This window comes from Salvelinus fontinalis, chromosome 1 (genome assembly GCF_029448725.1).
Source record: "Salvelinus fontinalis isolate EN_2023a chromosome 1, ASM2944872v1, whole genome shotgun sequence".
In the NCBI taxonomy this organism is placed as follows: Eukaryota; Metazoa; Chordata; class Actinopteri; order Salmoniformes; family Salmonidae; genus Salvelinus; species Salvelinus fontinalis.
Genome location: NC_074665.1, coordinates 34,891,781 through 34,915,051, shown reverse-complemented (window position 1 = coordinate 34,915,051; position 23,271 = coordinate 34,891,781). Strand labels below are relative to the sequence as shown.

At 42.2% G+C, this 23,271-nt stretch overlaps 1 protein-coding gene across 6 annotated transcripts in view; it reads left to right on the top strand.

The window, feature by feature from the left end:
• LOC129853655 (Kv channel-interacting protein 2) overlaps positions 1 to 22,938 on the top strand; it is a 196,816-nt gene extending 173,878 nt beyond the window's left edge. For 3 of the 6 annotated variants that reach the window (XM_055919982.1, XM_055919973.1, XM_055919964.1), the window contains exons 2-8: positions 11,780 to 11,904; positions 13,405 to 13,474; positions 13,910 to 13,980; positions 14,452 to 14,559; positions 16,060 to 16,164; positions 16,284 to 16,346; positions 20,990 to 22,938. In XM_055919982.1, coding sequence (XP_055775957.1) covers positions 11,780 to 11,904; positions 13,405 to 13,474; positions 13,910 to 13,980; positions 14,452 to 14,559; positions 16,060 to 16,164; positions 16,284 to 16,346; positions 20,990 to 21,037 — 590 coding nt within the window. In that variant the 3' untranslated portion in view covers positions 21,038 to 22,938. Of the gene's footprint in view, positions 1 to 5,484; positions 6,196 to 10,399; positions 10,499 to 11,779; positions 11,905 to 13,404; positions 13,475 to 13,909; positions 13,981 to 14,451; positions 14,560 to 16,059; positions 16,165 to 16,283; positions 16,347 to 20,989 lie in introns of those variants that run through there. The other 3 variants (XM_055919954.1, XM_055919944.1, XM_055919990.1) reach the window with 2 other exon arrangements.
• Positions 22,939 to 23,271: the final 333 nt, after the last annotated feature.

Genomic DNA, 23,271 nt, shown 5'->3' with positions numbered 1-23,271 from the left:
ACCCTATCCCTCTTCAATGAACCATTTCTGAACGCTTTTTTTCTGTGTAGGGCTGTGTGTGTGTTTGTGTTTGTGTGTGTGTCCATCCTGCCCTTCCTGCTACTCAGGAGGCCAACAGACACACCTACAGGGACACAGCAGACATCAAACCAAGACAGACTGTACAGGATTGAAATAGACAGAGGGATACAGGTCCGTGTCAGACAGGGCGTGGGTAATATGTCAACATTTCTGCTGCCTCGGGCTGTGTTTAGACAGAGATGGAGGACCAGGTATTCACATATCATTATCTTACAGTTACTGTAGGTGTTCATAGTAAGATGTTGGTCTACCTAATGATAGTAGATTTTACCTGGCATCTGAAACTAGCAGCCCTCCAGTTTCCAGTTCAATTCCCCCTTGTTCCATATTTAAACTAACAATCTTCCAGCTTTTCTCTACCTGTCGCCACCTCCTGTAAGGTAGAGAATACAATGATGAATGAATAATTTATTTTACACAGTGAGGAGCTAGAGCAGAGGAGCCTGTTTGGAATATGAGTTAATTTCAGCAGGATCTTCATCAGACAGCAGCAGCATACCACCCTGCATACCACTGCTGGCTTGCTTCTGAAGCTAAGCAGGGTTGGTCCTGGTCAGTCCCTGGATGGGAGACCAGATGTTGCTGGAAGTGGTGTTGGAGGGCCAGTAGGAGGCACTCTTTCCTCTGGTCTAAAAAATATCCCAATGCCCCAGGGCAGTGATTGGGGACACTGTCCTGTATAGGGTGCCGTCTTTCGGATGGGACGTTAAACGGGTGTCCTGACTCTCTGTCATTAAAGATCCCATGGCACTTATCGTAAGAGTAGGGGTGTTAACCCCGGTGTCCTGGCTAAATTCCCAATCTGGCCCTCAAGCCATCATGGTCACCTAATAATCCCCAGTTTACAATTGGCTCATTCATCCCCCTCCTCTCCCCTGTAACTATTCCCCAGGTCGTTGCTGCAAATGAGAACGTGTTCTCAGTCAACTTACCTGGTAAAATAACGGTGAAAGAAAAAAAAGACACAATGCTGTGTTTGATTAGCCTAGCCATTTGCAATAAGATCAGAATCTATGAATGACCGGATCCAGGTCAAGAATGTGTGTGTGTGTGTGTGCGCACATGCATGTGTGTGTGTGTGTTAGTATGACATGGAATGGGAGCTATTGAACGCATGTCTCTAGAATGTGTACTGACTGAAAGACAAGACAGCCCATTTAACTGAGCTAATTACAGTGAAATGGAGCACATTCTCAGGATATCAGGACACGCACACACACATACAGATGCAATCAAGATATAGAAAATAATGATCCTATTATTGTCTCTTTAGTCCGAGCATAAAAGGTTGCAGTATAAAGACAACTCGGTTTGAAAAGGAAAAGGTTTCTCAGTTTGCTCTACTTCCAAACTGTCATTTGAAACGTGCACATATCAAACCTGCACCAGTCAGATCCAGAGTACCACTCAGATCTCGCTCTCGCAGGTAAACAGACAAACAGGATGTTCTCTACATGGCACCACATGACCTTCATATCACAGAACTGTCACTATCACTGAGAATAGATGGAAATTGAATCCGTGTAGAAAATTGCCTTTGGCTTGACAGTGACATGATCAACATCACAAGCAAACAACTGTAAAACATCAGCAGCACACCATACAGTGCAATCGCAAAGTATTCAGACCCCTTGACTTTTTGCACATTTTGTTACGTTACAGGCTTATTCTAAAATGGATTACATAAATAAAAAATCCTCATCAATCTACACACAATACCCCAAAATGACAACGTGAAAACAGTTTTTTTTTTAATGCAAATGTATTAAAACTAAAAAACAGAAATACCATATTTACATAAGTATTCAGGCCCTTTGCTATGAGACTCTCACTACTCTGGACAGTTCTGACTTAGAATATGTGGACAACTATAAATACCTAGGTGTCTGGCTAGACTGTAAACTCTCCTTCCAGACTCATATTAAGCATCTCCATTCCAAAATTAAATCTAGAATCGGCTTCCTATTTCGCAACAACGCCTCCTTCACTCATGCTGCCAAACATACCCTCGTAAAACTGACTATCCTACCGATCCTTGACTTCGGCGATGTCATTTACAAAATAGCCCCCAACACTCTACTCGGCAAATTGGACACAGTCTATCACAGTTGCCATCCGTTTTGTCACCAAAGCCCCATACACTACCCACCACTGCGACCTGTATGCTCTCGTTTGCTGGTCCTCGCTACATATTCGTCGCCAAACCGACTGGCTCCAGGTCATCTATAAGTCTTTGCTAGGTAAAGCTCTGCCTTATCTCAGCTCACTGGTCACCATAGCAGCACCCACACGTAGCACACGCTTCAGCAGGTATATTTCACTGGTCATCCCCAAATCCAACACCTCATTTGGCTGCCTTTCCTTCCAGTTCTCTGCTGCCAATGACTGAAACGAATTGCAAAAATCACTGAAGCTGGAGACATATCTCCCTCACTAACTTTAAGCATCAGCTGTCAGAGCAGCTTACCGATCGCTGCAGCTGTACACAGCCCATCTGTAAATAGCCCATCTAACTACCTACCTCATCCCCATATTTGTTTTTGTTTTTCTGCTCTTTTGCACACCAGTATATCTACTTGCACATCCGCATCTGCACATCTATCACTTACAGTGTTAATTCCTAAATTGGAATTACTTCACCACTATGGCCTATTTATTGCCTTACCTCCTTACTTAATTTGCACACACTGTACATCCCATGTGTAACTCTGTGTTGTTGTTTTTGGCACACTGCTTTGCTTTATCTTGGCCCGTTCGCAGTTGTAAATGAGAACTTGTTCTCAACTGGCCTACCTGGTTAAATAAAGGTGAAATACAAAAATTCAGGTGCATCCTGTTTCCATTAATCATCCTTGATGTTTCTACAATTTGATTGGAGTCCAGCTGTGGTAAATACAATTGATTGGACATGATTTGGAAAGGCACACACATGTCTATATACTGTAAGAGCAGAGCAAAGACCAAGCGATGAGGTCGAATGAATTGTCCGTAGAGCTCCGAGACAGGATTGTGTCAAAGCATAGAAGGTCCCCAAGAAAACACTGGCCTCCATCATTCTTAAATGGAAGAAGTTTGGAACCACTAAGACTATTCCTAGAGATTCTCTGGTCTGATGAAACCAAGATTGAACTCTTTGGCCTGAATGTCAAAGTCAAAGTCTGGAGGAAACCTGGTACCTTCCCTACGGTGAAGCAGGGTGGTGGCAGCGCTCAGGAACTCAGACTGGGACGAAGGTTCACCCTCCAACATGACAACAACCCTAAGCACACAGCCAAGACAAGGCAGGAGTGGCCTCGGACAAGTCTCTGAATGTCCTTGAATGGCCCAGCCAGAGCCTGGACTTGAACCTGATCGAACATCTCTGGAAAGACCTGAAAATAGCTGTGCTGCGACGTTTCCCATCCAAGATAATCTGCAGAGAAGAATGGGAGAAAGTCCCCAAATACAGGTGTGACAAGCCTGTAGCGTCATACCCAAGAAGTCTCGACGCTGTAATCCAAGCCAAAGGTGCTTCGACAAAGTACTGAGTAAAGGGTCTGAATTCTTAAGTAAATATGATATTTTTTATTTTATTTTATAAGTTGCAAAATGTTCTAAAAACCTGTTTTTGCTTTATCATTATGGGCTATTGTGTGTAGATTGATGAGGGAAACAAACTATTTCATACATTTTAAATAAGGCTATAACGTAACAACATTTGGAAGAAGTCAAGGGGTCTGAAAACTTTCCGAATGCACTGTATATTAGGGCATTTAATTTGAACTGTTATGCAATACAAATGGTTAAAAGACAGATAAGCAACAGGAGTGTGTGTGTGTGTGTGTGTGTGTGTGTGTGTGTGTGTGTGTGTGTGTGTGTGTGTGTGTGTGTGTGTGTGTGTGTGTGTGTGTGTGTGTGTGTGTGTGTGTGTGTGTGTGTGTGTGTGTGTGTGTGTGTGTGTGTGTGTGTGTGTGTGTGTGTGTGTGTGTGTGTGCGCGCGTGCGTGGTGTTGAGTGAGGTTATCTGATATAGCAATGACTGAATCTTGGAGGAATCATTTTGCTCAGTCGTGTGGCTGAGTGTTCCGTGGTTCCCTAACAGCTTTTGCCAAGGAGCTTAGTTCCAATAGTGCCTGTGGAGCATTATTAAGCACTGAGCAGACAGACCAGTCCTCCTCACTCTTCTCCCCTCTTTCCCACCCCTCTATTTCCCCCCTCACCTCCCCTTTTCCCCCTTTTGCTTTTTTGAGTGAAAATTCATTGAGAACACACACACACAGCCTTGATCCTCAACCCACTTTCCATCTCATCCCTTGTTCCTTTTTACTCTTCTTCCACAGTTTTATCAATCTCCTTGAGAGTGGATATATTTCCACTTGATGTCCCACATATTGTACCTAAAAGGTTGTGACACAATGTCTTTCTCTTTTTGCTATAAAGTGAGATCATTTTTAGGCTTAAGCGTAGTGTTGGTTTAGTGTTGGTTTGGTTTAGTTTTGATCACTTAGTTTCACAAGTTAGTTTAACTGTGGCTATAGTTTGTCAGTCTGCTTCGTTTGGCTAGGTAAGTTGAACTATGTTTGGTCTGTTAGTCTAATTGGTTGGTTTACTGTTGGTTTGGTGTCAGTTTTTGGTATGTTGGCATGGTGTTGGTTTGGCTGTTGTGGCGTTCTTATGACATCCAGTCTAAACATCCTGAGGTCTGGCATCTTAATGGCACAGAGACGTGATACACCCGGAGTCAGATTTCACCCAATTTTACACATTACAGCTCACTGGTACACACCTACTTCCATGTGGGTATGTTAGTGTATATGCAAGCCAAGGGAAGCACTCATGGGACAGAGAGCCACATCTGTGAGTCTGGCCACAGCTGCCAGCGACGTGTGAATCCTAGCTGCATGTCACTCCCTCTCCTCCCTCACCTCCCCCATTCCACCCCTTTCCTTTCCTTTCCTTCCCTCTTCTCTTCTCCCCCGACTCAGCCATCCTGTTTCTTCTCTCCACCATCTCCTGCCCTCCTCCTTCTCCCCTCTCTCCTCCTTTCATCCCTCTCTCCTCACTCTTTCCTCCCTCTATCCAAACTCATGCTACTGACCCAACTACACACTAGGAGGGACTGAGCAGGAGGGGATGGAGAGATGGAAAATGGGAGGGAAGAGAAACAAACAGAATTACAGAAAGAAAAGGGAGTAGGTAGATAGATACACTCTTAGAAATAAAGGTGCTATCTAGAACTTTAAAGGGTTCTTTGGCTGTCACTATAGGAGAACCCTTTGAGGAACCCTTTTTGGTTGCAGGTAGAACCCATTTGGTTCCAGGTAGAACCCTTTCAACAGAGGGTTCGACATGGAAACCAAAAGGGTTCTACCTGGAACCAAAAAGGGTTATCATATGGAGACAGTTGAAGAACCCTTTTCGAACCCTTTATTCTAAGTGTGTTGGAGGAGAGTAAAATCGTGAACTTTAGATATAGCTTAGATCTACAGAGGACTATGATCACCTCTTTACTCTGGTTAACTACCTAATGATATTGGAGAGTTCTTCTTAGTCCAGATAACGATCGTTAGAAGTAACGTACGATTGATGAGAGTTGACTAGGCTGGCTGACAGGTCAACCTGTGGGGCTGAGTTACAGAGGACCTTCTCTTTACCTTTGACCTGTGAGCTGTTCTTGACAGGTCTGCTACTATGGACAGAGTCAACTCTGCAATGTCAATACTACCTACTACAGACAGAGTAGAGGTGACAGAGAGAGTGAAACTCTACATCGTCATCACTTCTGACCTGAGTGGACGTACCATGGCTTTCTACTTGGAGATAGTGGGAGACTGAACAAGAGAGAGAGATCAAGGTGGACAGAGATATAAATGTGACTTTGAGGGACCGGAGGGGTCTGAGCTAAGGGGGGCTCTCTTGGATTGACACAGATAGACAGAGAGAAGGAGAAAAAGAAAGAGGGAAGGGAGAGATCTACCTCTCTCTCTCTCTCTGGGACAGTGTGTCAAGATGCAGTTGTTGTTTTTCCATGAGGTGTGGGAGATGGAGGGATTGCAAACCGTGGGGATACTCCTGGTGGTCTGTAGCTCCCTCAAACTGATGCACTTCCTGGGGCTCATCGATTTCTCCTCAGAAGGTAAGATACAGGGGGCTGAGGGATGGATATGAGACAGAGGGCAGTGGGAGGTAAGGGACAGGCGTAGGTAGGGATAGGGGTAGGAGAAGAGGCAAGGTTATGGGCTGGGGACAGAAGTAGGAGCTTCGGGTTAGGGAGAGGGTTAGGGACATGGATTAGGTTTGGGGACAGGGGTAAATTGCAATTAGGATGAGGATAAGCTCCGGGGAAAGGGAAGGGTAGGAGGCAGAGATAGGGGTAACACTAGAGTTTCGGTAAAGGATAGTCAGGCTTGGGCAGTAGCATGTTGTGGGGAAGGAGTAGGTGTAGAAGGTGGTGATTCAGGCCGGGGTAGGGATAACAGTAGGGGAAGAAGGGAAATAGAAAATAAAAAATATTAAAGGAGGGAAATGTTTCTGGTTGTTATTCAAGGCAGGAACGTCTATGTGTTGTCCGATAAATGGTGGACTTCATTGACTATAATTTAGGTTGTTGTTGTGTGTGTGTGTGTGTGTGTGTGTGTGTGTGTGTGTGTGTGTGTGTGTGTGTGTGCGTGCGTGCGTGCGTGCGTGCGTGCGTGCGTGCGTGCGTGCGTGCGTGCGTGTGTGTGTGTGAAGCCATGCTAATGCGCCCTAACCCAAACATACGTAGTAAATTAGCATGACCTGATTTCTCCCTATCATCAGGTGTGTGTTGGTGGTCTGGGAGATGTGGGGCAGAAACAGCACTGCATGTGTGTCTACTCTCTCTGTCCTCTCGCACTCTTCTCTGTGCCTAATGAGCTGTGGACTGGGACAGTCTATAGTTTATATTAGTACTGGAAAGATGACATTTTTTGGATAGTGGGTCATGGATTGTGGCAGTTTGAGGTTAATAGTAAACATGTTTTTCCTAAACGTGGTTTGTGTATGGGTACCCTCAAGGGAACACAAGGCAGAGTTAGCCGAAAAGACCCCCAAAGATCCCAGACATTCCTTTGACTTGAGATGATAGGGTTCATTTCATCAACTGCTTTTCCTCATTACGTAGGTAATAATGTCACACTGTGTGTGCGTGCGTTTTGGCTAGAGACGGAGCAGTACGTGAGTGACTCAGCCCTGGTGGCCATATGGCTGTGATTACCCTGCGTGGGCCAGATCACAAACACACACACTACATCCCATCTCCCCGGGCAACTGTGTGTGTGTGTGTGTGTGTGTGTGTGTGTGTGTGTGTGTGTGTGTGTGTGTGTGTGTGTGTGTGTGTGTGTGTGTGTGTGTGTGTGTGTGTGTGTGTGTGTGTGTGTGTGTGTGTGTGTGTGTGTGTGTGTGTGTGTGTGTGCGTGTCAGTACCTCTAGCTCTAATATCTAACCTTGAGCTACCTATTTTGGCAGCACACCTGTAGGGTGTGGAACAAGGTAAAAAAAAAAAGGACAAGGTAAACAGGTCAACAGCTTGTCGTTAAAACATAGTTGTTGTTATGTCAACCTGTGTTTTGTGTGTACATTAGGGCACTGTGTGCGTGTGCATGTTGGGGGCTGCCGTGGGACATTCAGGTTACCAGATGACAGAGACCAATATAGAGCTATTGTGAGCAAAGTGAGACATCTGTTATCCCCCCCCCCCCTTGGCCTTCACAACTGCATACAGAGTTCCCACCTGGGTAAAGAGTTTTCATCTCCTTAGCTGTTTCAGGCTGGAGTAAATAAAAAGTTCTGCTGAAAAAAGAAGGTAATATATCATACAGATACAGTAGCAGCTGTCATGATTATACGCTGCCCCTAAAACCACTCTGGTACATCCCTCTGAGCTTTCCTTTGCTGTATTCCACTACTTTACTTTACTTGTGTAATTCAATCTCTGTAATGGAAAAACACTGTATTGACAAGCACAAATTATAAGGTACAGTACTTGCTGGCAGAATCCCATCCACACACACACACACACACTCTCTCTTTCTCTCTCTCTCTCAAGTGCACACACCACACACCCTGGGGCAGAGGGCTGACTGGAACTGTGCTACACGACCAGATGTATTATCTGAGGCCTAATGGGCTGCCTGGTCAGCCTTCAAATGACGACAACAGACTCCCAATGACCAGCACAGACCAGGAAAGAGGAAGAGACAGGGAGAAAGAGAGAGTTAAAGAGTAAGATAGATAGAAAGTACTGATATAGAGTACAGAAGTGTATTAATGTATTGGTACAGTTAGGGTTAAGGTTATACAGTACTGGTCTCTATCATGGCCTTCATCCCTCAGACTGCTGGAGTTCTACTAAAAGGTGTGAAGTTGCTGTTACCATGGAGACGCAAGAGTAAGTCCCTCTCTTCTTCTCTTTGCCTTAACCTTTAGGACACAGAGGGATGCAGTATTGTTCTATTTGGGTTGTACTTGTACTGTTTGTGTGATAAGGTGAAGGTGGTGGGGTGAGTAGTGAGTAACATGGGCTGATTTCTGGTGGATGAGTTCTGATGGATGATTTCGTGTGGATGAGTTCTGATGGATGAGTTCTGGAGATCTGATGGATGAGTTCTAGTGGATGAGTGAGTGATGCTCTGTGAGAATGTGAGGACTGGTGGGGTTTGAGTCGTTCGATTAAGGTCCCTGTGAATCTTGATCGAACAGAGAGCTCAAGGTCATTTCCAAGTAATAGGACCCATGAGCACCAACATGTGAAGTTCATAGGAGCATGTCAAATTGGGTGTCAAATTAAAACTATTTTTGAGAAAAGAAGGCATATATACATTTTTCAACCATTTTGTATCCTTAAAATTAGGAATAAAAAAAAAAGTCTTCAAATGTATTGGAAATATATCAAAACATTATAATGTTGAAGTAAAGACCCCTGCCAACTAATAGCAACACATTTTAGTTTAGGATCATTTTTCTGCCTTCTGTAAGTTTAAGAAACATTGCCTTGTGCCTTGAAATTCCGTTACCAAAATCCCACACATCTTTAAGATATTTTAGAATAATGAAAGTTCACAGAAGTAAATGTAGAACTATCAATAAGTTAGTGTTTTTACTGATATCAATTTTGTTTATGAATTATTAAGTGATTCAAACTCAAAATGCCGTTACCAAATCGGTGACTGAATTTCTGCAATTCAATTGGCTACAATGGCAAATCATAGTATTAAAAAAACAGGTTCACAGGTTTAGGTTCACAATACTGTACTGAACTCTACTGTTCTGTGATCTACTGTGCTTTACTTTGATGTCCAAACTTGTAAAACATAGACGTCTATGATTGGTTCAGATTTGGTCCGGACCAACCAAATGTAGTCTTGTTTGGGGGCAAAGTTCATTAAAATAATAGCCAGTGTGTAGAATAATACCCAAATATTCAAAGGAGGATATGGAATATTTATACCTTTCTGTACCTATCACCATGAAGAGAATTACATTCATATCCATAATTATGCATTTCTTTGTAGTACAGATCAGGGACCCATGATGAAATTCCGTTACCGCAATTCCGTCACCGTGTGTAAACCCACTTCACTTACTGTAGTTCAATAACCAAAATAGTTTTTTTCAAAGTCAATGTGTCATGTCATAGACATAAACTGAGGGAGATTTTACTGAAAGTCTGGTACCAAACTTTGCCTGTTCAATGTAAATTGTTAAAAAATAGTCCTTGTGCATTGAGTTGTACGGTTTGTTCAACTTTGAAATCAATGTTCTTTGTGTGTCATACATTTTAACTGACAAATCCGTTATCGTGGAATTGCCCTCAACTGGCTTGCCGTGTTATGGTAGCCTAGGAATTGTCTAGAAATTGTGCTGCATTAATTCCTTAATCTCTCTGAAAATATTACATAAATGTGATTCCTACCTCATAAGAACCTTTTATCTTGCTCTGTTTGCCATTGACTTCCCTCAGTTCCCTATAGTCGGTTCAGACTAAAGATGTAATTATGGCTTCATACTGGGTATTCATTATTTGTTTGTGTTTGCCAATGACTCCCCTGTAGAGGTCTGTGTATGGTGGTGTAAGCTAATAGCTGAAATGGACGCCCGTCCTAGAAAAGCCAGGTCAGCGAACCAAACCGCAAACTGCTGCCCTTACTATGGGAGACTGCCGCGCATGCTTCAATGCGTGTTGCTTATGCTGTGTGTGCGTGCATGCGTGCATGGCAGTGGGTTTGCATGTCATTTTATGTGCACGTGCAGGTCTACGTCTGTGAGATTGTGTTTCTGTGTGTGCTCTGTCTAACCTCTGCTATGGTTGGTGATTACAGGTAACACTCCCACCATCAAAAGTAAAAAGACTATAAAGCAGAGATTCCTCAAGCTGCTCCCCTGCTGCACGCCTTCCGTTGCCGCCTCAGTCAGTCAATGCAAGTGACTCTTCACTCTCTACAAACACACTGGAGCGCAAATGCGCACACACACACCCACGCAAACACACACACACACACACAATATATATCTGGATATACTGTATCTCAGTATCATTGGACTGTGTGTTTTGGTCTCCTGGGAAAATGATGATATTTTTGTCTGATATGTTGTGTGATGGAGTCTGATGTGCAGAGGTGAGATGGGGACAGACAGTCACCCATGGTATACCTGTTGGGATAGGAGGAAAGAAGGAGTGGGGGGTGGTTGTCTTCAGCTGACCGTGTGTGTAAGGAGGTTGGGATAGAGGAAGAGAGGGATGAGTGGAGAGAGAAATGGATGAGGAGGGAGAGATGTAATGTGAGGATCATATCATTTTGGTTGACGATCTGATGGCTTTTGTCGTTACACTGTTGTGTTGATAGGTCATCACTACTTACCACTACTTTCACTGAACGTTATCGTCAATGAGTACATCAGTTTACTATATTAACCTCTGCATAGATATTCAGGAAACAGACAGTGTGATGTTGATATTTTCTATTGATGACTTGACGACTACGTGTCTTCCTTTGTGCTCTTCAGTTTAGGAGAATTGTAATATAATGTAGATGTAACGATTACTCATCTAGCTGTATGTTCAGGTAAAGCTACAATAGTGTAATAATATTTCAAAAGTTGATCATTGACATACACTGAGTGTACAAAACATTAAGGGCACCTTCTTAGTATTGAGTTGCACAGGGATGCTGGCCCATGTTGACTCCAATGCTTCCCAAACTTGTGTCAAGAGGGCTGGATGTCCTTTGGGTGGTGGATCATTTTTGATACACACAGGAAACTGTTGAGCTTGAAAAACCCAGCAGAGTTGCAGTTCTTGGCACAAACCAGTGTACCTGGCACCTACAACCATACCCCGTTTAAAGGCACTTAAATATTTTGTCTTGCTTTTCACCATCTGAATGGAACATATACACAATCCATGTCTCAATTGTCTCAAGGATAAAAAATCATTCTTTACCCTGTCTCTTCCCTTCATCCACACTGATTTGAAGTGGATTTAACAAGTGACATCAATAAGGCATCATAGCTTTCACCTGGATTCACCTGGCCAGTCTATGTCATTGAAAGAGCAGGTGTTCCTAATGTTTTGTTCACTCAGTGTACTTGGTTATGTTTTTAATTACTAGTACCAGTTCTAAGGTGTGCCAGGCAGGCACCTGTAGGAGTAGCCTATAGGTACGTATATATAACATACAGTACCTCTCTCTGTCCCACAGACAGCGTAGAAGACGACTTTGAGTTGTCCACTGTGTGCCATCGACCAGAGGGTCTGGACAAACTACAGGAGCAGACCAAGTTCACCAAGAAGGAACTAAAGGTTCTCTACAGGGGCTTCAAGAATGTGAGTCTGGGGATGTGGGAGAGGGTATGGGGATGGAGTTATGGGATGTTAGAAGCCTGCGGCTGAGGATGGGGGTTGGGAAAGGGGAGGAAACTACAAGCTTTTCTCTAAGCAAAGCTGTTTTGATATATACAGTTGAAGTCGGACGTTTACATACACCTTAGCCAAATACATTTCAACTCAGTTTTTCACAATCCCTGACATTTAATCCTAGTAAAAATTCCCTGTTTTAGGTCAGTTAGGATCACCACTTAATTTTAAGAAAGTGAAATGTCAGAATAATAGTACAGAATTATTTATTTCAGCTTTTATTTCTTTCATCACATTCCCAGTGGGTCAGAAGTTTACATACACTCAATTAGTATTTGGTTATGCTTCAATATATCCACATACTTTTCCTCCCTCATGATGCCATCTATGTCGTGAAGTGCACCAGTCCCTCCTGCAGCAAAGCACCGCCACACCCGTGCTTAACGGTTGGGAAGGTGTTCTTCGGCTTGCAAGCCTCCCCCTTTTTCCTCCAAGCATAACAATGGTCATTATGGCCAAACAGTTCTGTTTTTGTTTCATCAGACCAGAGGACATTTCTCCAAAAAGTACGTCCTTTGTCCCCATGTGCAGTTGCAAACCGTAGTCTGGCTTTTTTATGGCGGTTTTGGAGCAGTGGCTTCTTCCTTGCTGAGCGACCTTTCAGGGTATGTCGATATAGGACTCATTTTACTGTGGATATAAATACCTTTGTACCTGTTTCCTCCAGCATCTTCACATGGTACTTTGCTGTTGTTCTGGGATTGATTTGCACTTTTCGCACCAAAGTACGTTCATCTCTAGGAGACAGAATGCGTCTCCTTCCTGAGCAGTATGACGGCTGCGTGGTCCCATTGTGTTTATACTTGCATACTATTGTTTGTACAGATGAAAGTGGTACCTTCAGGTGTTTGGAAATTGCTCCTAAGGAGCAAGGATGAACCAGACTTGTGGAGGTCTGCAATTTTTTTCTGATGTCTTGGATGATTTCTTTTGATTTTCTCATGTTGTCAAGCAAAGAGGCACTGAGTTTGAAGGTAGGCCTTGAAATACATCCACAGGTACACCTCCAATTGACTCAAATTATGTCAATTAGCCTATCAGAAGCTTCTAAAGGCATGACATCGTTTTCTGGAATTTTCCAAGCTGTTTAAAAGCACAGTCAACTTAGTGTATGTAAACTTCTGACCCACTGGAATTGTTATACAGTGAATTATAAGTGAAATAATCTGTCTGTAAACAATTGTTGGAAAAATTACTTTGTGTCTTGCACAAAGTAGATGTCCTAACCGACTTGCCAAAACTATAGCTTGTTAACAAGAAATGTGTGGAGTGGTTGAAAAACGAGTTTTAATGATTCCAACCTAAGTTTATGTAAACATCCGACTTCAACTGTAATAGTAGAAGTATATCGATGGTAGCAGACTTGCAAATTGACTCTGATCCTGTTATTTTCTGTGTTGTTGTTTGTAGGAGTGTCCAAGTGGAGTGGTGAATGAGGAAACCTTTAAAGCCATCTACTCTAAATTCTTCCCCCAGGGTGGTGAGTTAATGACCCTTAAACCTTTGACCCCTGATTTTTAACATAATATTTCAAAGATCTGATACTCCCCAAAGTAACTGACAAATTGAACAAGGATAGCAACATTTAACAACAATGACATGTGAATTTATGTGATGTCCCATTGAATATATTTTTTTAACATTATGTCAGTGCTACTTACAGTAGGACACTTACACGGCTGTGTTAAAAATTATATTTAGGTTGAATTTTTATTCAACTGCTTGTCACAGGTGGATAGCGCCTTGTTTGAAGTGACATTTATGTACTCACAACTTGTTTGATCAAGTTACAGTAGGAAAGGGTCTTTGGGTCTTGTTCTCAATATATTCATCCACTTGTTTGAGGATTTTTTTTGTATGAAGTATTCCCAGATATATTTTCTATGACACATTTTGTACATCTCTGTCCTTTCAGATTCGGGTGCGTATGCACATTTCTTGTTTGAGGCCTTTGACACTAACAAGAATGGATCAGTTAGTTTTGAGGTAAGACTATTTTTACTATTGTCTACTTCCTAAGGGAGTGAGAAAAAACTCTCATTCTGTAAATATGCAGCTGTAACAGAATACATGCCTTTTCTCTCCTTTTCAACACACACACACACACACACACACACACACACACACACACACACACACACACACACACACACACACACACACACACACACACACACACACACACAACCTAAGGGTCGCAACATTGTTGATGAACACACTGGTGAGCATATAATGTATTGCAGTGAGCCACATAATCTTCTTTGCTGATGCTATAGCCCCAGGCAACTCGTATTGTGATATCACAACACAATATATGCCCTTCCTCTCACTCAATGTCAATACATAGCTTTAAACAGCTTGTAGGGATGGTTATTAACTTGTAGTGGTGGAAAAAGGTAAATGTTGAATGCTGGTGGGTATGACAGGTGGCGAGGAATTTTTTCTGTCTTTTCACAGGACTTTGTGTTCGGTCTGTCTATCATTCTGAGAGGAACGATAAATGACCGGCTAAACTGGGCCTTCAACCTGTACGACCTGAACAAAGACGGCTACATCACCAAAGAGGTAACACACACGGATGCACACACACACACACACACACACACACACACACGCACACAATATATCTACCATTCAGAATTCTGAGTCTCCTTTTCTAAGTTCTTAGCTTTCTGTGTTCTAAATGTGAACGGCTACAGGAGGCGTTTGACAGTAGGTCCTACTTCACAGGCCATTAAAAATCATTATTTAAAAAACAAAATGTAAACCTTCTTGAACATGTGAACTTTCATGTGCCTTAATTACAAATGTGTATGAGATCTATAAATATCAAGTAAAAATAGCCTAGTTTACCCAAGGAGGAAGCACTGAGCTATTCAGGGAGAAAGACAGGATACTTCCTGGCTAGTTATGATTGGCTGAGATAATTATGTCGTTGGAAATGCAGAGAGATGAGTCCTGATTGGTCTGTCATGTTACAGGCTTCTGTTTATAACAGAATGGGGGCTTCCCTGAGGGGTATCCTGTGAAGCAGGTTTGAGGAGTTAGCGAGGTAACTTTGGTTAATTCTGAGTTCAACTCGAGATAACCGGTCATACAAAAGTGGTTCACCTTTTAGCCAGGTAAATTTCTATGTCAACAAATCCTTCAGAACTAACCTGGCTAACAGGCTAACAGGCTTACCCTGAATCAAATGACTGAGCCACGAGTTGAGGACCAATGAAATCAGATTCCCTCCCTCTTGCAAAGATTGCATCATCAGCCCCTTCATTTAAGGAAGACAACTGATTTAATATTTTATTAATCAAATGTTTTTGTTTTTTTCTGTAAAATGTTCAAATATATCACATTACACATTTAGTAATGACAGAATACATTTTAAATTTCACGCAATGGACACTTGTTTGACTTGATAAATAAATAAATCAAATCATAGATAACCAAAAACGGCATTAACGATAATTTAGCTGGGTTTAAGTAGAGACTACTTTCTGGAGGACATGCTGACTCACAAAAAATGTGATTTTCCTGTGTTTTATATATATTTCCACACTATGAGGTTGGAATAATACTTTGAAATTGTGAAAATTATGATAATGCCCATTTAGTGTCAGAGCTGTTTGAAAAGACACCCTGAAAATTCAGCCTGTTTTTGCCTTCCATGATGAAATCAACATGCGGTTAATACATTTTCAGTTTTGCCCTCCCCATAAAAACAACTCCTAGAGAGTCCTAGCAAAATTTTTGCAAAGGGAATTTTCTCCAAGTTGTCTCCTAAATGTGATAACAAGTTTATCAACTTTTAAAGCAGCATAACGTTCCCAAGTTTACTCAACTACACTGTATGATATCTATACTTTTAAAAAATTACAAAAATAAGCAAATCACTTACATTTTACATAAGCCTCAATGGAGAAATCAGACAGAAATCTAAAGTCTATTCTAAAATGAACAGCTCTTAAATTGACCATCAATCTCAGATTGGAGAGTGATTGACAGATCTTGTCCTGTGGAAGTATACCCTGTGTCATCTCTCGCTCTCGTTCTCTCTCCCTCTCTCTGTAGGAGATGCTGGATATAATGAAGTCTATCTATGATATGATGGGGAAGTACACGTATCCCTGTATGCAGGACGAAGCGCCCAGAGAACATGTGGAGAGCTTCTTCCAGGTCAACAGACACTTTCTGTTTATCAAAGCCCTTGAGCAAGGCACTTAACCCCCAAACTGCTCCACAGGCAGACACTGATTGACCTTTGACCCATTTTTCCTCCTCTTTCTCCCTTCTAGAAAATGGATCGTAATAATGATGGGGTGGTCACTATTGATGAGTTCATCGAGTCATGCCAAAAGGTAGGTTGTGTGTTTTTATTTAAAGTTATTTAAGTGATCAGAGAGGGGAGGGAGGGAGAGAGGGGGACTTTATTTTATACCCAAGTATTAACACAAATATTAGCACACTGCCTTTTCGGAAATTACACAACAATGTGTCATTCTTAAATAAACATATAAAAAACTAAAAATTAAATTACATTTTTAAATAATTTACATTCAACTTATTTCATCAACAAAAAATGGCTTCCCCTCCTCCACAAAACATACCGCTCCTTCATATGTCCACTTCGCCTCAAACAATGGGAGATCTTTTACAGCCGAGAATAACTCAAAATCCACTTTTATTCTCGCTTTTATTAATCCTTTAAAAACACATTTTACCATGTCCCTTGTCTATTTTATTTTTCCTACTCAGAAAAATTGACATCTTAGCTTGTTCCAAAATAAAATGTATTGAAACCCCAAACTAAAAACAGTGTTATTGAAAATCTCTGCTACAGCTGTAAACGAAGACTCTAGTATTTCAAAAATAGGTTTTATCCTCTCCATAAAACAGTGACAAATAGTTTATCTTATATTACAAAAAGGACATCCATCTCCAACATCTGAATTAATGACAGATACAAAAGCATTATCTGCAACGATGCCATGCAAAACACTCCATTGCATATCACCAGTACCCGTTTGTACAGGTGGCTATCCATGCTGGCTTTACCTTGTCATCAAGGCCCAGTTTTACCCTCCAAGGAGTGTCTTTTCTATTTTCAATGTATCTTTATTTTAAACCTTGACACACACCCTATATAACTCATTCCCATTCACCTCATCCAAACCCACCTCTTCCAATCCTCTCAAATCCAGTCATTAAACCTGTGAAGGTTTTCTTCCAGGGGTAAAGGAGAGGACCAAAATGCAGCGTAGCCAGTGCTCAACATGTTTAATTAAACAATAACCATGAACACTTAACAAATAACAAAATAACAAACCGTGAAAACCGAGACAGTCCTATCTGGTGCAGAACAAACACTGAGACAGGAAACAAACACCCACAAAACACCAGTGAAACCCTGGCTGCCTTAGTATGACTCTCAATCAGAGACAAACGATACACACCTGTCTCTAATTGAGAATCATACCAGGCCGAACACAAAACCCCACATAGAAATAGAAAACATAGACTGCCCACCCAACACTCACGCCCTGACCAATAAAGACATATAAAACAAGAGAAAACAGGTCAGGAACGTGACAAAACCTTTCTGTCTGACTCTGGGATATTAGGTGTAATCCCAAGTCTTGGAAAATGGGCGTCTCCATCTTGTGCCTTTTTCTTGTGACTCTTGCGCATAATCCACTCTTCTGCTGACAGAGCCTTCCTGCAACTTCCAGCAGTTGTCCGACAATCCTTTCCGACCTCACCCCCAAATGTTCAGCCACTCGTCCTCCATCCATTAATGTGGGCCCAGCCATGTCCATTAACTTCCTTAGGGTGATGATTTTGCCCTTCACCAGCATCCTGGAGAAATGTGGAACAGCTTCAGTTGTACAATCCAGTCTTGCCCCATAATACAACAGAGGATATTCCCTTAAACCGATCAACCATGAGACTCAAACTATCCACCTCTGCTTGATTTTTCACCAAAAAATCTACATCATCAGCATAGGCTGAGAGACGAATAGGAGGAATATCCTCTGAAAGGTACACCCCTTCAATGTGACCTTTAATGCTATTTAGTAGTAGCTCTATAGCGATGGCATACAACATTCCGGACAACGAACACCCCTGCCTAATTCCTCCACACACTTTAAAAGTGGCACTCAAACCACCGTTAACATTCAATACACTTTCAATGTCACCATATATCACCCTGATAATGGCAATAAAATCAGAGCTAAAATCAAAAGCCTCATAATGCCATTTCCTAATCAATTGAAATTAGACCAGCATCTAATCCAATAGCCCTAGAGATGTCCAAACAATCCTGAATCAGGGAAATGTTATCCCCTATCTGCCTGCCGGGAAGACAGTAGGACTGGTCCGTGTGTATGATTTGCCCCATCACCTCCCTCAGCCTGTTGGACAAAGCCTTGGACAGGATCTTATAATCAGTGCACAGTAAGGCCACCGGCCTCTAGTTCTTCACCTCCCTAGGGTCACCCTTTTTTGGCAGTAGGGCGAGGACGGCCCTTCTGCAGCTTATCGGTAGTAACCCTCCGGTCAAACTATCGTTAACTACTGCTAGCCAATCCTCTCCCAACATAGCCCAAAAAGACTTTAAAAAGTCAATGGGAAGCCCATCAATACAAGGTGCCCTTCCATATTCCATGCTGTTTAATGCAGTGTATTTCTTCTGCAAAGTGAGCTCCTGTCCAACAGGTGATTTGAGGCAATGAATAATTATTCTTTGTCCATTCTTCGTCCATCTCTAAACCAAAGAAAAATTTGGATGAGGCATCCATTTCAGAGATTCCCTGAAACTTACTTCTCACCAATGCCCCCTGTGCTCTGATACCCAGCAGGTCTGCCAATGTGGCTTTTTCCCTCTTGAGTGCCTGAGTATGGCCTCGATCTCCCGTGGTCTCAACTAACGTCAGGAGTTCCACTATTTCAGACTCTAGGGCGTTGATTGATCTGGTGACATTCATTGTGTACTGATTACATAATTGTTGAATCTGGATTTTCCCTATGTCCCCCCACTGTTGAAGGGATACAAAACTGTCCTTTTGAGACCCCCCTCCCCCCCACACACAAAAAAAAACATTTCCTGAAGTGAGCATCACTCAATAAAGTTATATTAAAATGCCAGTATGCACTTTTAGGTTTTACAGTGTTAATATACACCACCTCAGTTATTAAACAATGATCAGAAAATCCCACTGGGGTTATCACACTTGATATACAGACCTGAGATTGATGCTCGAAACAATAAAACCTATCTAACCTGGCCAGAGAGATGGTGTTCTCTCACACATTGGCCCATGTGTACTGTCTCGTGCCTCCATTTTGACTCCGCCAAATATCACACAGTTCATGTGTTACAATAAGGCCTTTTAAAAAAAGTCCTTGAGGCTATATGAGATTCTTTGTGAATTCTATCTAAATCACTGACTGTGCAGTTAAAATCCCCAGCAAGAAATAAATAATCCTAAGTACTACATTTCTCAATGGTATTTGATAATGTCTCTAAAAAAGATACCCTCTCAACTGCCACTACTGGGGCATGTACATTTATCAGACCCGTAGTGATGTTTTCATATCTCGCTCTAACTTTTAATAACCTCCCCTCAACTACCTCTTCAACCTCATATGACAAAGGCAAAAAACCTTTTGAGAACAGGATGGCCACACCCCCACTTTTTGAGTTTTTATGACTACACACCATTGTCCCCCCCACTCCCGTTGCCACAACTTCATTTTCCATATTACTATGCGTTTCTTGTAGAAAACTTATGTCACTTCCCTTTCCCTTTATTAACTCAAAAAATACGGCAATTTTTTTTTACGTCTCTTGCCACATTTACTTTTAAAGAATAAATGTAAACTGCTCATGGTTGGGGAAAAAATACAACGTAAAGGCTGCGACTGTTTCATTTCCTTTAGAATGAATCTAACTTGTCACTCTCGTGACCACTTTCTTTAGTCTAGCAATTTCTGGGCTTGTCAAACCTCCCCCTTTATTTTTGAATTCAGAAACGTTGCTGATTCAATAAACAATTCACTTTCAGGAAAAAAATCAGTTACATTACAACGTTAATCCTGGATATATTTCTTCCCTTTTGTCAAATTCAGAAATTGACATACTTTTTCAATCCCATACCTCCCTTCCACCCCTTTCTCTCGCTATTTTGTTGTGATGCATCAGATGCCTCACTAGATTTATCAATCTCTACCTTCCTCTTAGAATTAGAACCTTCATCACCCCTTAAATTCTTCCTCTTACTCCTCGGTACTTTGAAAACAGCTGCTTCATTTTCCATTGTTTCACTCTCCTCTTGAACTCCCATTTCATTCTCCAGCACCCCTTCAGCGACCTCTCACCTACTGCCCCCCCTCTTTTCCCTGCTCTACCACAACTGCCCCCAAACCACATGCTTTTAAATGGAATCTAAGAATATTACTACAGCGCTATTCATCATTGAGGCTGATTTTATGCTATCATATCCAATGATAGCGCCCACTGCTAAACTACATTCTTCCACCGAACACCCTGCCGCAACTGGAATATTGACCCCACCCCATTTTTCAAACTCTAAACCTCCACGAGTGGCCATTACAACCAGCCTCTCCCACTGGTTGTGCCCTGGAGAGAACCAACCTCAACGATCCCACCACTTTTATACGTGCTTAGTGATAGTGAGACAATTTAACCTTAAAACAACTCAACTACCGAATATAGTGAAAATAATTCCAGTTGACCCCACATTCGCGCCTGCTTCCCGACTCACTCCCAGCATGCACTCCGACGAGATGGAGAGACTACTCTGAGGGTCACCTCTACTGTCATCTCTGTTTTAGGGAGTCAGACTCCCGTGAGAAAGAACAAGAAGCTGAAACAAACAGGGTTTCATTGTGCCCCTGGAAACTTGCTGTCCTTGCTGTCTCTCTTTAACTAAGATTTCTATCTCTCCTTCTCTCTCCATCCCTCTCTCACTCTCTTCAGGATGAGAACATCATGCAGTCCATGCAGCTGTTTGACAACGTCATCTAGGAGCCTCTGACATAGAAAAGGGTCTGGAGAACAGGGGAGGTGTGGGTGTGAGTGTGCACCTGTATTTGTGTGTTTGTGCGCGTGTGTGCGTGCATATGTGTGTTGTGGGGGGGCTCCGAGAGGGCCTTGGACATTGACCCTCAGCCCCCCCCCCCCAAATCGTGACCCCTCCTTCTAGCTCCTTTCTCTCCGCACCCACTCCAAGCCAAAAGGAGGCGCTTCCTCTTATCCAACCCTTCATCTCTTCCAGAGACACAGAGAAGAGAAGGGCTGGGTCATAGACTCTGATCCACACCCACAACCACACCAAGGACCTGTTCAGGAATGTGAAATGTTACAGAATGTTCAGATAGAAATGTGTTGTGCTGAACAGATATGATTGCCTGTTGTTTGTAATAGGGAGTCAATTGTGTCAGCTCTATTTGTCTATCTGCAACGTTCGAGGTGATTTGCCTCATTGAATACACTCGTTTCATTAACCATTTTATTATTTAACACTCCCGTTTCTGAGAAAGCTGCTGTAGCCTGCTGGCTGGACTCAACATAGGATTAAATCCCCCTACTCACTGATCTAAGGTCAGTTTTGCATATCCCCACCTCATGGTTAAGGTTAACGTCAGGAGTGGTTCAGCGGATGGCAACTTCTACCAGAGCAGCTAAACTCCTGACACTTCTGTCATCAATACAGAGGTAACTAGCGCCACTTAGTGGACAAAAGGAGGAAAGGACACCTGGAAAAGAGAACAGAACAGAAGTGACTGAGGATCTGAAGGATGAGACTCACTCTTCACAAACAGAAGATACATAGTTGTTTTCGATAAGGGACTGATTTTAATATCGCATGATGATGTCTTTAATAATAACCTATATATATTTACAGAAATACTACAGCCTGTCTGTTGTCTGTCTGCCTAGAGTCACCCACAGGTGCCTCGCTCCGTGTATGTGTGTGTGTGTGTGTGTGTGTGTGTGCGAATGTGCATGCGTGTGTACGTATTTGCGTGCGTGTGAGAGAGAGGTTGTACTGGCATTCCCGTCTCCGGTAGGAACCCATTCAGATTTCAACCCCATGAGACCTCCTTCGTACTAACACTAACTTATCCTCTGGCCTTTATACCTGTTACCTTAGCTGTAGGTGTATGCTGACTGTTGTACCTCTTCCAATAACCCTGTTGTCAAGAACTACTAAACAGTCTGTGGCGCTATATTGATGAACATGCTGGTTGGACCATCTAGGCTCCCGAAGACCCCTTTCTGTATTTACAGGTGACTAACTGATGCAGTGAATTATGGGAATTGAAGTTAAATTCTGTAATAAATATAATGATTATTTTGCATTATACTTATCATACAGTTTAAAGAGAAATGCTTTCAGTTTTGATCGACCATGAAAGAGCAGCAACATGTCAAGAACAATTGAATCTCCTTCAGAATCCAAATTAAGCCTCTTGTTACATGTCTACGTGTGTGCTTGGGTAGGTGGGTATGAAGACAGCAGTAACGTTTCCTGCCTCCCCCCACTGACACCAAAGAGTCAGGCACACCAACTGAAGTATTTAAAGCCACCCTCAGTTATATCAGGGTATAAATAGACACATTTGTGAAACGTGAGAGGGAAGAGAGAAGAAGCGAAAGAGAGATTGGAGTGGAAAGGAGAGTATGTTTGTATATTGTGAGAGAGTGAAGATTTGTCGATTGAATAGTAGTTTCCCAATTCTTTGCCAACTTGATGCCGTTTCCTACTGGGTGTTAAAAAAGGCTGTTTGAAATGGGGTGGAACGCCTGCCTCGTGGTTCTGAATAGAATGCTGATCTTTTGTAAGATAACACTACCTGTACCCATCAACTACTTCCTGTGTCTTTCATTAAATGACATTAATTACTTCACTTTCAACCCCCCCCCCCAAAATTATAACATGCCATCAGGTGGGTCAATAAAACAACAACAGTGGCATATGCAATAATGTCCATATTTTACCCCCTTTTACCTACTCCTGGGAGTAGATAAAAGTTGCCCCTAACCCACTGGTCCAGACTAGAGGTCGACCGATTATGATTTTTCAACGCCGATACCGATTATTGGAGGACAAAAAAAGCCGATACCGATTAATCGGCCGATTAAAAAAACTAAAATTTATTTATATATATATATCTCAAACACACACAAATTTTTGTAATAATGACAATTGCAACAACACTGAATGAACACTTTTATTTTAACTTAATATAATACAT